This window comes from Triturus cristatus, chromosome 6 (assembly GCF_964204655.1).
Source record: "Triturus cristatus chromosome 6, aTriCri1.1, whole genome shotgun sequence".
Lineage (NCBI taxonomy): Eukaryota > Metazoa > Chordata > Amphibia > Caudata > Salamandridae > Triturus > Triturus cristatus.
The window spans coordinates 593,175,450-593,189,802 of NC_140589.1; the positions used below are offsets into that span (position 1 = coordinate 593,175,450).

Consider the following 14,353-nt stretch of genomic DNA (forward strand, 5'->3'; position numbering starts at 1 on the left):
TCGTCAGTCAAGTGTAGAGATTGCTCACTGCTTCAGGGTTCAGTACCAAGTAGTACTGAATGACTTCGAGTGATAACTTTAATGCAAGCACGTCCGCATTTGTGTATGTTGTTACCAGCCATCTTTTAGGGTGAAAACCCGTCTCATTTCTTTAAAGTAAATGTTAATTTACCTATTGAAGCAGTGCATTTTTGCTTCGGTCTGATGTTAGATGAAATATGTGCAAAGATACTTTCATTTTGGAACAACATGAAATTACAGATAGCTGCAAGCAAAGCCAGTAGGTTGGGTTTATCAGTGAAAATGCAACAAGCCCTGCTGGCTTTGCTTGTGTATTTTCTATTATTTTATATAAACAGTGCTAATGCCTTGTGGCAAAGCACTTGCATAGAAGAACGTTCCATAAATTGCCACCAGCAGTTCTCGCCATTGGGCTTCCAGTGATTCCTTCTTACCGAACAGGCTCTTCCCCAGCGCCAGTGGTTCTAAACCTGTGGTCTGAGAACCCATAGGGCTCGGCGAAGCCTACTCAGGGGCCCGCAACTGCTTAGAAAATGTAATAATCTTAGTAGATTAAGAAATGTATATAAACAAATAAGCAAAATGTAAAGTAAAAAGTCCTGTATTTGTGAGAATTTGGAGGCTGAGAATGAAGTTTGTAAGAGCAGTGCATGTGCATCAAACAGAATATAGCATGGATGATGAATGGCCTCAATAGAACTTAGAAACTGTTCAACCTCCTTCTTAATATTTTTATGTATGGGAATTAAATTTCATATTTCATCTTTTGTGAATTTGATGAATGGTTTTTTTAGTATTTTTTTTGTATTGTTTTGTGGTTAAAATCATCGCAAATATTTTGTTGTATGACAGAGGCACGCAAGGCTAAACCACGCATGCTTCTATCACACAGCCTGAATCAAGAATGAATGAATGAATATAAAATGTACAGAGCGCTGACTTAGCCCAAGGGCATCAATGCGCTATAGCAGAAAAATGTGCGGACAAGACAGAAACACACTCAGACAGGGGTAGTTGTAAACAACCAGGTCTTTAAAGCTTTGTGAAAAAGGGAATGTGACACCTGCCCGGAGATTTCTTCTGGGAGGAAATTCCACAACTTAGCTGCGGCTGACGAGAATGCTCTACCTCCCCATTTCATCTTTTTGAACCTTGGTACTATGAGGAGGTTTTTCTCGCCGACCTAAGTTCCCTAGTGGGTATATAGTGCTTGAACATGGATTTGATGCCCTCAGGTCCCAGACCATAGTAGGCATTGTGAGTCAAACAGAAGGTTTTACAAAGGATTCTGCGATCCAGTGGCAGCCAGTGCAATGTGGAAAGAGAAGCCGATGCTGGGTGGTACTTTGGCAAGTCCATTACCAGCCTGACAGCGGCATTCTGCACCAGTTGTAGGTGTTGCACCAGTCCTTTGTTAATACCCAAATAAAGAGCGTTACAATAGTCCAATCTAGACATTAATAACGCAATGACAGCTTGTTTACGCGAAGCAAATGATAGGAACTGAGAGATCTTTCTAATGGTTCTGATTAAGCCAAAACAAGTTGACATTGTCCTGTTAATCTGTAAACTCAAAGAAAGGGAATTGTCCACTAGGACTCCTAAATTGTTCCCATGGGAGACAGGACTTGGACAGTTACTAGCGAGTCTGGCCACCATTCGCTGGACCAGATGTCCAAATGATTCCCGAATATTAAAACCTCGGGCTTCTCACCGTTTAACTTCAAGAAGTTTTGCATCATCCACGAGGCGACTGCTTCCGTACAATTTGTGAAATTGGTGGCGGATTCACTAATGCTATGGGTGATGGACACCATAATTTGAGTGTCGTCCGCATATGACAACACTTCCAGACCAAAGGATTTTACCACCTTGGCCAGTGGGGCAACGTAAATGTTAAATAACATGGGGATTAGGGAGGAGCCCTGAGGGACTCCACACAGAAGGGAATTCGGAGCCGAGTAGAAATTGCCCAATTTCACCGTTTGTGTCCGATCTCTAAGAAAGGAAGCGAGGAGCCCCAGAGCCGAACTACCGATCCCTATTTCCCTGAGACGGTGCACAAGTCTCAGTGGAGATAGGGTATCAAACGCTGCAGTAAGGTCGAGCAGGACCAGTAAGGTGGTTTAGCCTGCATCCACCCGAGTACGGATATTGTTAAATACTGCAGTAAGTGCAGTTTCCGTACTGTGACAGCCTCTAAAGCCATGCTGTGAACCATCAAGAATTTAATTGGCCCTTAGATAGGCACTCAGGTGAGAATTTAAGTACTTTTCTAAGATCTTGGCAGGAACTGGCAGAAGAAAAATCGTCCGGTAATTTTTTAGTTCCATAGTGTCCAATGAGGGCTTTCTTAGAAGCGGCCTAATAACTGCAGCCTTCCAAGCCATAGTATATTTCCCCTCTGAGATGGCTAGATTCATGACCGTGGTAAGGTGGGGTATAATAGCTTCTCTGCCACTTTTAAGCACCTTCAGGGGACAGGGGTCCAAAGGGGATCCAGAGGTGACTCCTTCTAGTAACTGGTCAGTGGTGTCCAATGATATGCTAGGAAACATGAGCAATCTAGGTGTCTCATCCTCAATAGCACTTTCATTCTGGGCTGAGTAGCTGATCCCCTTTTTAGATTGGATGCTTCCAGCTGGGTATAATTGTCCGAAATTTTTGTACAGAAAAAAGCAGAAAGTCTTATCACAGAGCTCCTGCGAAGCCTCTGAAGAACCTATGACCGGGGGGGAGATAAGGGAATTAATAATATTAAAAAGTTCTTTGGGGGATTTAATTGACTCTGTTATTTTAGAGTAATATCTTCCTTTTTCCTCCATTATAGCTGCCTTATATTCTTTCAGGCATTGTGTATGCTTCTCTCTGCCTGCGGGTGCTAGATCAATACGCCATGCCCTCTCCTGTTTCCTACACACCTGTCTCAGCTTTCGAAGTCCGTCAGTAAACCAAGGAGAGGAGGGCTTTTTTCTTGCTGTATAATGTCTTTTTACAGGTGCTAAGGTGTCCATGACAACTAGCAGCTTTTTGGGTAATTCTGCTGCAGCCCGATTAGCATCCACGTGCTCTGGGAGCTGGAAATTTGTGAGGAGGTTCACAAAAGCCTCTTTACTAATATGATTGAGATTCCGCCTTTCCGCCATTTTCCTATTTTCTAATCGAGCATTGGTTGATGCCAAAATCCTTAAATTAAACAGAATGGCGAAGTGGTCTGACCAGGCGATTGGAAGAGGCTCTCCCACCTTAATTCATTCATCATTTGTAAAAATCCCATCTAGGATGTGGTCTGCTACATGAGTGGGAGAAGAAACTAGCTGAGTAAACCCCCAGCACTTCATACTTTCCGGCAACATTTGTGTGTCATGACTTAAAATATTATCTAGATGAAAATTAAAATCGCCGAGAAGTGTAAGATTGGCTCTATCTAAGTAGGGCTCCAAAAGATTACCAAAATCTTGACTGAAAGAGGTCCTAGAGCCAGGTTGGCGATAGCAAAGAACCCCAGAAAAACTTTCTGTGGGATGAGTATTTATTGAAAAATATAATACCTGGTACTGATCCAGAGAAGAAGTGAGTGGTTCTGAATGACAGATGAATGTGTCCTTGTGCAGAATATCCAACCCTCCACCCCGTCGTCCTATCCTATCAAATCTAGCTAAACTATAGCCAGCAGGGATTGCTTCTACTAGATCGGGGCCTGAGCAATCATTGGCCCAAGTTTCTGTTAGGAACACCCAATCCGGCTTCCGTAAGGAAACAAAATCTTTAAAGGCCACTTTGTTTTTAATTAATGATCTAAAATTAATGAGGTAGCCAAGGTTCAACTCCTCAGAGGGGGCGGGGTAGTTATGTCCTTATTAGTGACAGCGCACTCCCCTCCTGACCAGACCGGACAATGACCACAGAAGGAGCAGTCCGGAAATCCATTCCTGACAAGGCTTTCCGGGTCCAGTGTATGGTAACATGGAGTTTCAGCCTTACAAAGATCTAGGAGTTCTTTTCTGGAGTAGGTAATCCTTACCTTTGGAGCTGGCAGGAAAATACCAGCATCCCTGGTGGAAGGCGCGGTCTTGGCGCAGACGGGCTTGCTTTTGGTGCGCCTCCAGCGCGCTGCCGGCATGCCCGCTGCGCGGCGAACAGGGCATGCTATTTAAATAGTTTTCGCTCACTAGAGCACTGACGGCCTGTCTCCGCCCCCCTCCAGCCGGAAAAGGAGTAGGGAGACCGCCTGCACCCTCCACAGCAAACGGGAAAACCCACGGTGGACCAGGGTGTGGGCGGAAGCACACACAGCGCTACCAGGAAGTCGGGAATCAAAAAAGTAAGAGCAATGCAAGTTAAAACAAATTGTTGCTCGATGAAAATCAAAATTATGGTATTAGCACCACAATTAGTTGTTAATTTAAAAAAGTTTAAAACACAATATGCCCCAACAAGTTTAAAACACAGAATGCCCCCAACAAATCTTGTCTCTGCGTGAGCTAGCTTGCCTACATGCGCCTTAACCAGACATTCCTTTACCGCACATACCTTTACCACGCAATTTTGTTGTAAAGGCATGAATGGTAATGGGGTATTTATGATTAAGATTGCCCCCACCTCCACCCCCTTACCCCAAGTCCTAAAATTCTAACCCCCTGCCCCACCCTGAGGTCTGAAACCAGCCCTGCCCTTAAAACTATTCCTTCCCCTCCTGCCCAAAGATCTAGGAGTTCTTTTCTGGAGTAGGTAATCCTTACCTTTGGAGCTGGCAGGAAAATACCAGCATCCCTGGTGGAAGGCGCGGTCTTGGCGCAGACGGGCTTGCTTTTGGTGCGCCTCCAGCGCGCTGCCGGCATGCCCGCTGCGCGGCGAACAGGGCATGCTATTTAAATAGTTTTCGCTCACTAGAGCACTGACGGCCTGTCTCCGCCCCCCTCCAGCCGGAAAAGGAGTAGGGAGACCGCCTGCACCCTCCACAGCAAACGGGAAAACCCACGGTGGACCAGGGTGTGGGCGGAAGCACACACAGCGCTACCAGGAAGTCGGGAATCAAAAAAGTAAGAGCAATGCAAGTTAAAACAAATTGTTGCTCGATGAAAATCAAAATTATGGTATTAGCACCACAATTAGTTGTTAATTTAAAAAAGTTTAAAACACAATATGCCCCAACAAGTTTAAAACACAGAATGCCCCCAACAAATCTTGTCTCTGCGTGAGCTAGCTTGCCTACATGCGCCTTAACCAGACATTCCTTTACCGCACATACCTTTACCACGCAATTTTGTTGTAAAGGCATGAATGGTAATGGGGTATTTATGATTAAGATCGCCCCCACCTCCACCCCCTTACCCCAAGTCCTAAAATTCTAACCCCCTGCCCCACCCTGAGGTCTGAAACCAGCCCTGCCCTTAAAACTATTCCTTCCCCTCCTGCCCTAAGGGCTAAAGGCCTGCCCCTACCATAAACTGACCCGACCCCGGCCCTGTGCCCTAAAATGTACCCACATGTTGTCTATAAAACTACCCCAACCCCTTCCACTGCATCAGGCCTATTACCCTACCCCAATTTAAAAAAATATCCCGATCCCCCCGCCCTGAGCCCTAAAACTACCCACTCATAAAAACTAGCCCCCTAACCCAGCCCTTAAAACTACCCAACCCCCTCTTCACACCCTGTGGCCCTAAAAAACCCCAACCCCCCCTCCCAAACGTACCCTGATCCCCCACCCTGAGCTCTAAAAGTGACTCCCACCGCTAAAAACTACCCCCCAAACCCGGCCTCAGCCCCATGTACCTGTTCGCGCCTGGAGCTTCCTGGTCCTTCCTCTTCTTCTCCCCACCCATCGTGAACACTAGACCGCTATCTGCCTTAACCATGCATATGATTGGTTGAGGCAGATGGGTTGTTCAGGCAAGCGTGGTTGCACTTGCGTTGTTCCGGGATGCTGGTTCTGCTCGCGTTGTTCCAGGCGTTACCCAAATGCTTATTAGGCCTGGGTCCCTGGCTTCCATTAATGACTCTGCGGGGGTCCCTGGCACCAATAATGATGCAGTGGGGGTCCCTGGGTTTCAGTATTGGTTATGCAGGGATCCAAGGAAGTCAAAAGCTTAAGAACCACTGCCCTAGGCTACTAATCCCTGTAGCTTCACTCAGACTCCCTTGCCACTTGGCTGCTGTGCTCTGCTGGGCCCCGGAATCTCCTTCAGTACCAGTTAGCAGACCTCCGTTGAACAGATTCAAAGTCCTACATAGGTACATTGGAAGTACGGATGGAGCCACAAATAAAATTCCCAGGCTGTTGTCTACTGTGTTTGCTCAAAGTTTCCTACAGTTTATTTTTAGTTTAACTTTGACCCTCTCGATTGGTGCCTGGTCTGTCATTTCGACGGTGCTTGCTCCAGTCTACTCTTGGCTCCTAATCGGCGTTGTCTCCACTTTTTAAGTTGGGCAGGCACAAGTCTGGCCCACCTTTTACCCTTCCTTCGTATTAGGGTCAGCTCCTGGCTCAACTTATCCATGTTCTTCTACTTCTTCTTCAGAACTTCTCTCCTCTGGCTAGACCTGTGCCAGTGCCAGCAGAAGGGTTATGTATCACATATTGAATATTGTCGGTAGTTGTTAGTAAAAGCTGCCATTTGATTTGACTGTATTCTTTGCTAATTGAAAATGTGTTGCACGGTTTTCCCTTCCCGCTTTGGGCGTGGAGGGATCCGTGCTACATGTCAATTGAAGGTGATTATCATGTTTTGCGATGGGCTGACGCTAATGGCGGGCGCCGTCTCTGTCTCTCTTTAGGTGTCCTTGACGGTGGAGTGGTGGAAGCTTGCGCCAAAGATTCTCCTCCTAGGTGGGTATTTCTGAGGCTGTACATGGCTTCTTAAAAGACTGCCTTTTTTACATTGGGATTTTTATCACTGCTTATAATGCATGGAATATTTTATGATGTAAGGTACGTTTTTAAATAAGGTATCTGTCTGTTTTAAATGTTTCTAACATTTCATTGTTGCACGGAAGCTTCCGGGGAACCAAACGTTAATAATAATGTCTAATCTTACTGCCCAGATCATTAATCATTGGATGGAGTGTAATTCATGTGAGGGGATAAAAAAATAATGTGTCTTTTAATGCAAATGACACTGCACTACAAAAAAACTCCTTTTGAGATAAGCTGCGGCAATAATTTACAGTTAATGTTTTGCTGCATTCCGCGCCCTGCGTATAAATGAAATATTTAACATAACCTGTACATCAAAACATGAGGTGCGGCGTCAGAGATGCCGCAGTGCCGCCTTTGATCTAAACCGAGATGCCTCATTACATGTGAAGGTCATATTTGACCTTTGTGAAACGTATAGATGCATCGAGTGAGCACGAATCTCAGGTACAACTACCACCCTTGAATGCTAAACAGCGCTTTCTTCTCAAAGTTGAGCGAATTAAGGGCAATCACGTAACCTATAACAGTCTATCATAAACATCTCCATTTTATATAGTGCACGTCTTTGACTGTCAGGTACTTTAAAGAGGCGCTGGCTTATATAATGCATTTTATTCTAACCATATGATTAACTATAAATTAAGTATACAAGAGTACATTTCTTTTTTTAAAAAATGTATACAATTTTATTGGATTCCTGAATGTAATATAAATGAAGGGCAAAGAAGTCGAAGTATAATGCACAGCTGGAGCAAACTTTCAACGTTGAAGATTGCCAAAGCCATTAGAAAATAGCCATGTAAATAAACTCAATGGTATCTCTCCCTGCCAGCGACTCCAACTGAATGCATGCTGCCACATGTGCAGGGCATGCAGATGAGCACACATAAACAACCAGGCCATCCTTCCTCCTGCCCCTCAGCTGCAGCTGACATGGGCATGACATGACATGATGTTATTGGCTTACCCCTGGTGGTGCTCCTCAGGGTTCTATAGTCCAGGCCCCAAGGAAGTCCTGCCAATATAGTCTCCCATGCAGACTCACAGTTAACAACGCTGAAGATATTTCTAATGCACAGTGACTACCCTGCAGTAGGTACGTTACGGACCCGATCTCAAGAGCTTGAAGCACTGCCATTATATAGGCATCTCTTTGATAAACAGCCTGGTTAATAGTTCTGTGCGAAAGAGAGCATAAGCTTGTGTAGCAGTAAGGGAGGTGGGAAGAAGGTTCAACTAGACTTCAGACCATGCTGCAGTATTGAAACAGGCATGCTTCAAGCAGTTGACAATGCTTCTGCCTCAAGAATAAAAATAACCATTGCCTCCTCATCCTGCTCGACCTCTGCACTGCTTTTGACACTGTCAGTCATCCATCCATCATTAATCCACACACTGAAATCTCTCATGGGCTTCCCTGGCAGCATCCTACGACTGCTCACATCCTGCCTCACCAATCAACAGTAACTAGTTCTGATAGGAACAACCAGATCCCAGACTCTTCCTGTCACCTGCGGAGTCTCAAAGCTCCATCATGCTGCCCATCTTTTTCCTCCTTTATATGGAACCCTTTGGAGCCATCCCTGAAGAAGGCAACATCAAGCTCCATTATTTTGATGATGTCACCCAGCTCTATCACAAAATCTCCTCAACCAACAATATACAGAGACTAAAAACTTGCCTTAAACACATCCATCCTGGATGTCAACAAACCACCTGATGCTAAATCATGCGAACATCAAATTCCTCCCATATACCAACATTACCAAAGCTTTTTTGATTCAATCTTGGCCCTATGACTTACACTTAGTGAGTTTTACACCCAACTGAAAGAGCAAGACAAATCCCTTATATTCACCCTTGACTCAAAGCTCTCTTTCAGAGAACACTTTGCCAAGAAGACCAAAACAGCCTTATTCCAAGTCTCTCTTCTGAGAAAAATTTAAACATTTTCTCCCGGAAGAAGACTTAAGAAAGGCAGGTAAAGCCCCAAGTCTCTCCCACTTGCATGCAGGCAACACCCTGCTCAATGACATCCCACAAATGTCCCGTTTCCCCTGAAAGCATCCTTCAGGAGCATCTCATCAATGGTCTGAAAAAATATGACCACATCACCCATGTGCTAAAGGATCTACATTGGCTCCTTCTACAAGCCCGAATCATCATCCGGATCAGCAGCATCACTCACAGGGCCCCCCATGTAAAACAAACCGTATACGGAGGTCAAAATCAAACGAGGAGCTCGAAAATCACCTGATTACAGACTAAAAACTGTATTCAGGAGAAACAAAAAAACACACATGCAAAGTCTAGGCCCCCAGGATGTGGAACAACAAACCCCTCTGACATAAGAACAGCATAAATCATTCTAAAATTCAGGAAGAAACTGAAAATTCATCTCTTCAAAGAACACTACCTCAGATTTCATATCCCTTACACTAGCTCTGCCTCCTCTCCCTGTCACTTACCCCCCAATATATCACCCACTAGGGCTTGGCCCCTTTACAGTGCTTCATTGCTAGCCATTTAGGTTTGTGGTTCTGAAATACCAAAATACATGTCCACATACATTTCTTCGTTTGAGGAATGGGCAGCAGGTTGGCGGATGCAGAGTGAGCTGTTCTGTTTCAGCAGTGTTTCAGAGACAGAGTTGAATAAAGCCATGACCTCAGTCATGTATGGCTCTAAAACAGAAGCAGAGACCTTTAAAGAGGTAGCATTTACAATGGACAACAATGATGGACTGTCCCAAGAGTGCACATGAATCCTTCTGCCTAAGCAAAGAATCACTTAACTGTTGAGTTTTGTTCTACCCAGATCCGGGACTAAAATTACTTGGAAAGCCTCAAGTAGAGGATGTTGCTGTAGTAAAGACGATGCTAAAACATGTATGCTGGATTTCTGGCAGGAGGAAGGAAATAGAGGAAGAATCTTTTCAAGATATTTAGAAAATTAGAAAGTATTTTATGTATTGTTTAAAGCACAAAAAGGACTAAAGGTTTCCAGTAGGCGAGTGTGGACCAAAAATACACCTTTTCTTTAAATTCATGCTCGAATTGTGGGTGTTACGCCTCCTGGACTTGATGGGTTCTGTTTCCTTGGTATAAGCATAAAACGTTGGTCCATAAGATCAGATAAGTGTAGCAAATGAAGGTATCTATATGTAGAAAAGACTAGGGCTCAGGGTAGCAGCCTGGGGGCGGCCTTAAGATGGGAAACTTGAGGGACGAACAGACTGGTGGCAAAGGTACAGCTTGTATCCTGTCCATGAGAAAAGAGTGCATCCGAGACCTTGAGGCCTTCACGGGTGATTTGCCGCACTTTATAAATCCCTGATTGATTGATCAAGAGTACTGTATCTTACACTAATCTTGTAGAGGCACCATAAGAGGATGAAAGAGCGACAGTGTCAAAAGCCTCTGTGAGGCCATGAGGATGTGAGCTGTCCTTTTCCCTCTGTCTAAAGTTAACCAAAAAATGTCTTGTGAGGAGGCTGTAAAGGTCTGGATATCATGGCTTTGTTTATAGCTAGCTTGGAAATGTCAAGAATCAACCTGATTTTAATAAAGTTGAGAAACAGAAGTAGGGTAAGGGGGCAGAAATTATAACGGGTGGATGGATCTCCCTTTAGAATTTTTAGAGGGGGGATAGTAGGGACCTTTTCTAGCTAATTAAATCCTTGCCTTACTACAAAGAGTCATCATAGAGGGCAGTAAAGGCGTATTGGTCACAAGAAAATACAGAGCTACTGGAGGAGAGTTTCATTATGACAGAAGCTTCTTCAACTGGAGAAGAAATAAAGGGCAGCTTGTCAGTGGCTGTGGAAAGTGAGGGGGCTAATGGGTTTTGTCTAATCTGTCTGTATCCAGAGGATCATAGAAAGAATGTTATTTTTGAAGTGTTGATTTTTTCTCAGAAAATTTTAAAAAGATCATCAAAATTCTGTGGACCACTGAATAACAATGGAGGAAATACATAAAAATAGAAAGAGAATGAAAAACCTTGAAAATTATTCAGTGAAATGTAGTGGATAGAGAACGTTTTGTTCTTATAACAAAGTTCTACAATTGTATTCAGATTGCTTATAGAGTTTAAGGTATGCATGATAATCATTTTTATGAACAGAACTGTACTGAAGGCGTCATTGTATTTCTGCTTTCTTACATATACCCTTGTTTGGCTCTTGCACAGAGCAGGAGCGGCATTCCACCCCATGCCGGATGCACAGCATTAATTGCCGTTGCATTTCACAAATGCCAACAACTTCATCAAGTTTCTCCAAGCTTTTTTTATTTTTCCATTGTAATCCAAAGTTTATCATTTCTTCGTGTTCTTTCTCACAAATCACAAGAGAGGCGCTTACATCTTCACTGGATTCTAAATGGTGCAGAAATGCTAATCCAAGCCTTATCCTGCACCACAATAGTGTACGTACGTTTTATCCACATACATAAATCGTGTTTACCCAATGCATTTCGGCCCTTCGTAAGGGGTTTGTTTATCTATAAATGCAAAACACATTGATTAGACTATGTTTAACCCAGTCCTACTCATTAATTAATGCACATAACCACCCATGACATTTCCCCAAATCAACGTTTTCATGCTAAAGAAACATAGCTTAGTGCTACCCTTGAATGGATACCTCTGCTTTCTATTCCTAATCCCAACTACCTTTCTCCCCTAGTGCTTCTCATCAAGTGTAACCTCTTTATTCATTACATTACCCCCACCGCCAGTGCAGGAATAAACCACAGTGTGGAGAGCGATGTGCAACTGGAGGTTTTTTAGAAGGGCTAATGTAACGAGTGTTAAAATGATGAAATCATGTTACTGGAGACGTTTTGTGTACTGCAAACATCTATTGTGACACTGGGAGGTGAGGGGGGAGATAAGAGATAAGCCACTTGTTGGACTTAGCCCTTTTTGCAGGGTTATCCCCAAACTTTCTGCTTTCTTCCTCCTATTTTTCCTGACCTATCTTTGTTGGCTTTTGAACTCTGGGCACTTTATCACTGCTAACCACTGCTAACGTGCATATGCTCCCTGTCTAAAATGCATCTGTAATTGGTTTATCCCTGATTAGCATATTTGATTTACTAGTAAGTCCCTAGTAAGGTGCACTAGGTGTGCCCAGGGCCAAATGTTACTTGTGGGTCCACAGCACTGAGTTTGCCACCCACGAGTAGCCCTGCGAACATGTCTGCGACCTGCCACTGCAGTGTCTGTGTGTGCAGTTTGGAACTGCCATGTCGACCCGGAAGTGCAAACACTTGCCAGGCCCAGAACTTCCCTTTTACTACATGTAAGTCACCCTTAAGGTAGACGCAAGGGAAACCCATGGACAGGGCGCAGTGTATTGAAAGGTAGGATATGTACTGGTGTGTTTACATGTCCTGATAGTGAAATACTGCTAATTTCGTTTTTCACTAATGTAAAGACTATCTCTCCCATAGATTATTATTGGAGCTGCCTTGTAACATCTTATAAGTGGAACTTCCAATTGGGAAGAGAAAGAGGTTTGGAGTTTGGGGTCTCTGAACTCTCAATTTAAAAATACATCTTTTGGTGAAGTTGGTTTCTAAATTGTATGTTTGAAAATGCCACTTTTAGAAAGTAGGAATGTTCTTGCTTTACTATTCTGTGCCTCTGCCTGCCTGTGGAATCCATGCCTGGGTTTGGTTGACAGTTGGGCTCTTGTGCATTCACTCTAGACTGTCAAAAAAAAGGAGCAGAGGTGTGCCTTGCATATCCTGATGGGCCATCACCAGGCTGATGGGCCTTCCTGAGATGGAGGGGTGGGATGAGTTGTCACTGACACCTGAATAGAGTTGTGCCTGTCCTCACAGAAATCTGTCTCCATCTCCCTGTAGGTGCCAGGTCAGGGAAAGGCAGGGTCTTGTGCACTACAAAGACTTCCCTTTGAAGTTTGCCTACTTCAAAGGCAGAAACTGGTGTAAGTACTGGAGCTGTGACACCATAACTTCAGAACACTTTTGAACTAAAGGTCACTCTGCTAAGATGAAGAGCTGGATAAGTTGTCAGGAGGGACTGTCACTTTGCTGTGTTGGCCTGCTGCTTCTGTATTGAGCAGTAAAAAGGACTGTACCATGCTTTCTACATCCTGCTTCCAAAGTTCTCCAAGGGCTTGTGTGTGTGCTTGCCACCTGTTAAGAAGTCTCAAGGCCATCAAAGACTTAATCTGCAATTCCTGAACTCCTCTGTTGAAAGTTTTGACTGCCAAGTGGTGCCATTTCCAGGTCTGGGCCATTGGAGATGGCTTTGCTGCTGTGAAGCACAAACATCCACGCATCGGCTCCCAGTGCCTGTTTTATTGATGCATCGCTTCAGGAGATCGACGCGTTGCCTCTGCCTGCAGTGAAGCCGGGGCCACCACTCGTTGAAAATCAATGCATCCACCTCAACAACATCGCAGGCTCCAGCATTCCCATCACAGCACATCAGAAGAATTGCAGTAGCGTGAGTTTTGAGCACTGCATCCCCACGGTCTGGACGGTCTTACGTAGCGTCCGCTTCACAGCTGAGGAATCAGCACAGCATCTGTTCGCTGCTGCCGCTTTGACACAGTGCATCTGGATTTTCAATGCATCATCGACACATTGTCCCTGGGCACCATTTTCTCATTGAACCGAGGCTGCGTGTCAAGAAACCAACGCATCACCTGCCTTTCCAGGAAGGAACCGATGCATCACCTCCCCTGGCTGTAAGGAATTGATGCATCTCCTCCCATGAGAGTATGGAACCCATGCATCGCTTTGCTTTTCCAGCTCCTCACCTCCCGGTACCTCGCATCATCTTTGTTTTTGAAGCATCCCAGCTACTTTGTGCTAAATGTAACACATCTATAGATTTCTATGGACTAAACTTATTGAACCTTTGAAAAGTGATATCTTTGAAACTATGGGGGGTACTAAGAGATTTGGGGATCCCTTCCTACCTCCTAAGCATGCTTATCAAGCTGCCTGATGCCAACTACGCCCAAGTAAGATGTGGGAAAGGGGGAGAACTAACCCCACGACTCCCAGTTGACAGAGGAGTGAGGCAGGGCTGTGTACTCGCACCAACCCTGTTCTGCCTCTTTGTCAACGCATTGATTGCCCATCTCACTGAGGTTAAGGATAATGATGCCCCAAAGTTAGCAAACTGAAAGGTCCCAGCGTTGATGTTTGCGGATGATACCCTTTTAATGTCCTAGTCACCGATGGGAATACAGAGGGTAATGGACAGCTTTGTCATCTTTTGCAATAATAGGGGGCTGGAGATAAATACCTTGAAGACCAAGTTTATTGTCTTCAACCCAGCCAGGTAAATACGCCCTAATCCCCATTTAGATGACACTGTCCTGGAAAGGGTCTCTGTATTTGACTATTTGGGTCTCACCCTCACAGA

General features: G+C 44.5%; 1 protein-coding gene across 2 annotated transcripts in view; it reads left to right on the forward strand.

The window, feature by feature from the left end:
* CYB5R4 (cytochrome b5 reductase 4) overlaps window positions 1–14,353 on the forward strand; it is a 1,096,425-nt gene that overhangs the window by 461,017 nt on the left and 621,055 nt on the right. For both annotated transcript variants that reach the window (XM_085611035.1, XM_085611036.1), the window contains exon 6: window positions 6,802–6,853. In XM_085611035.1, the coding sequence (XP_085467161.1) occupies window positions 6,802–6,853 (52 nt within the window). The remainder of the gene's footprint in view (window positions 1–6,801; window positions 6,854–14,353) is intronic.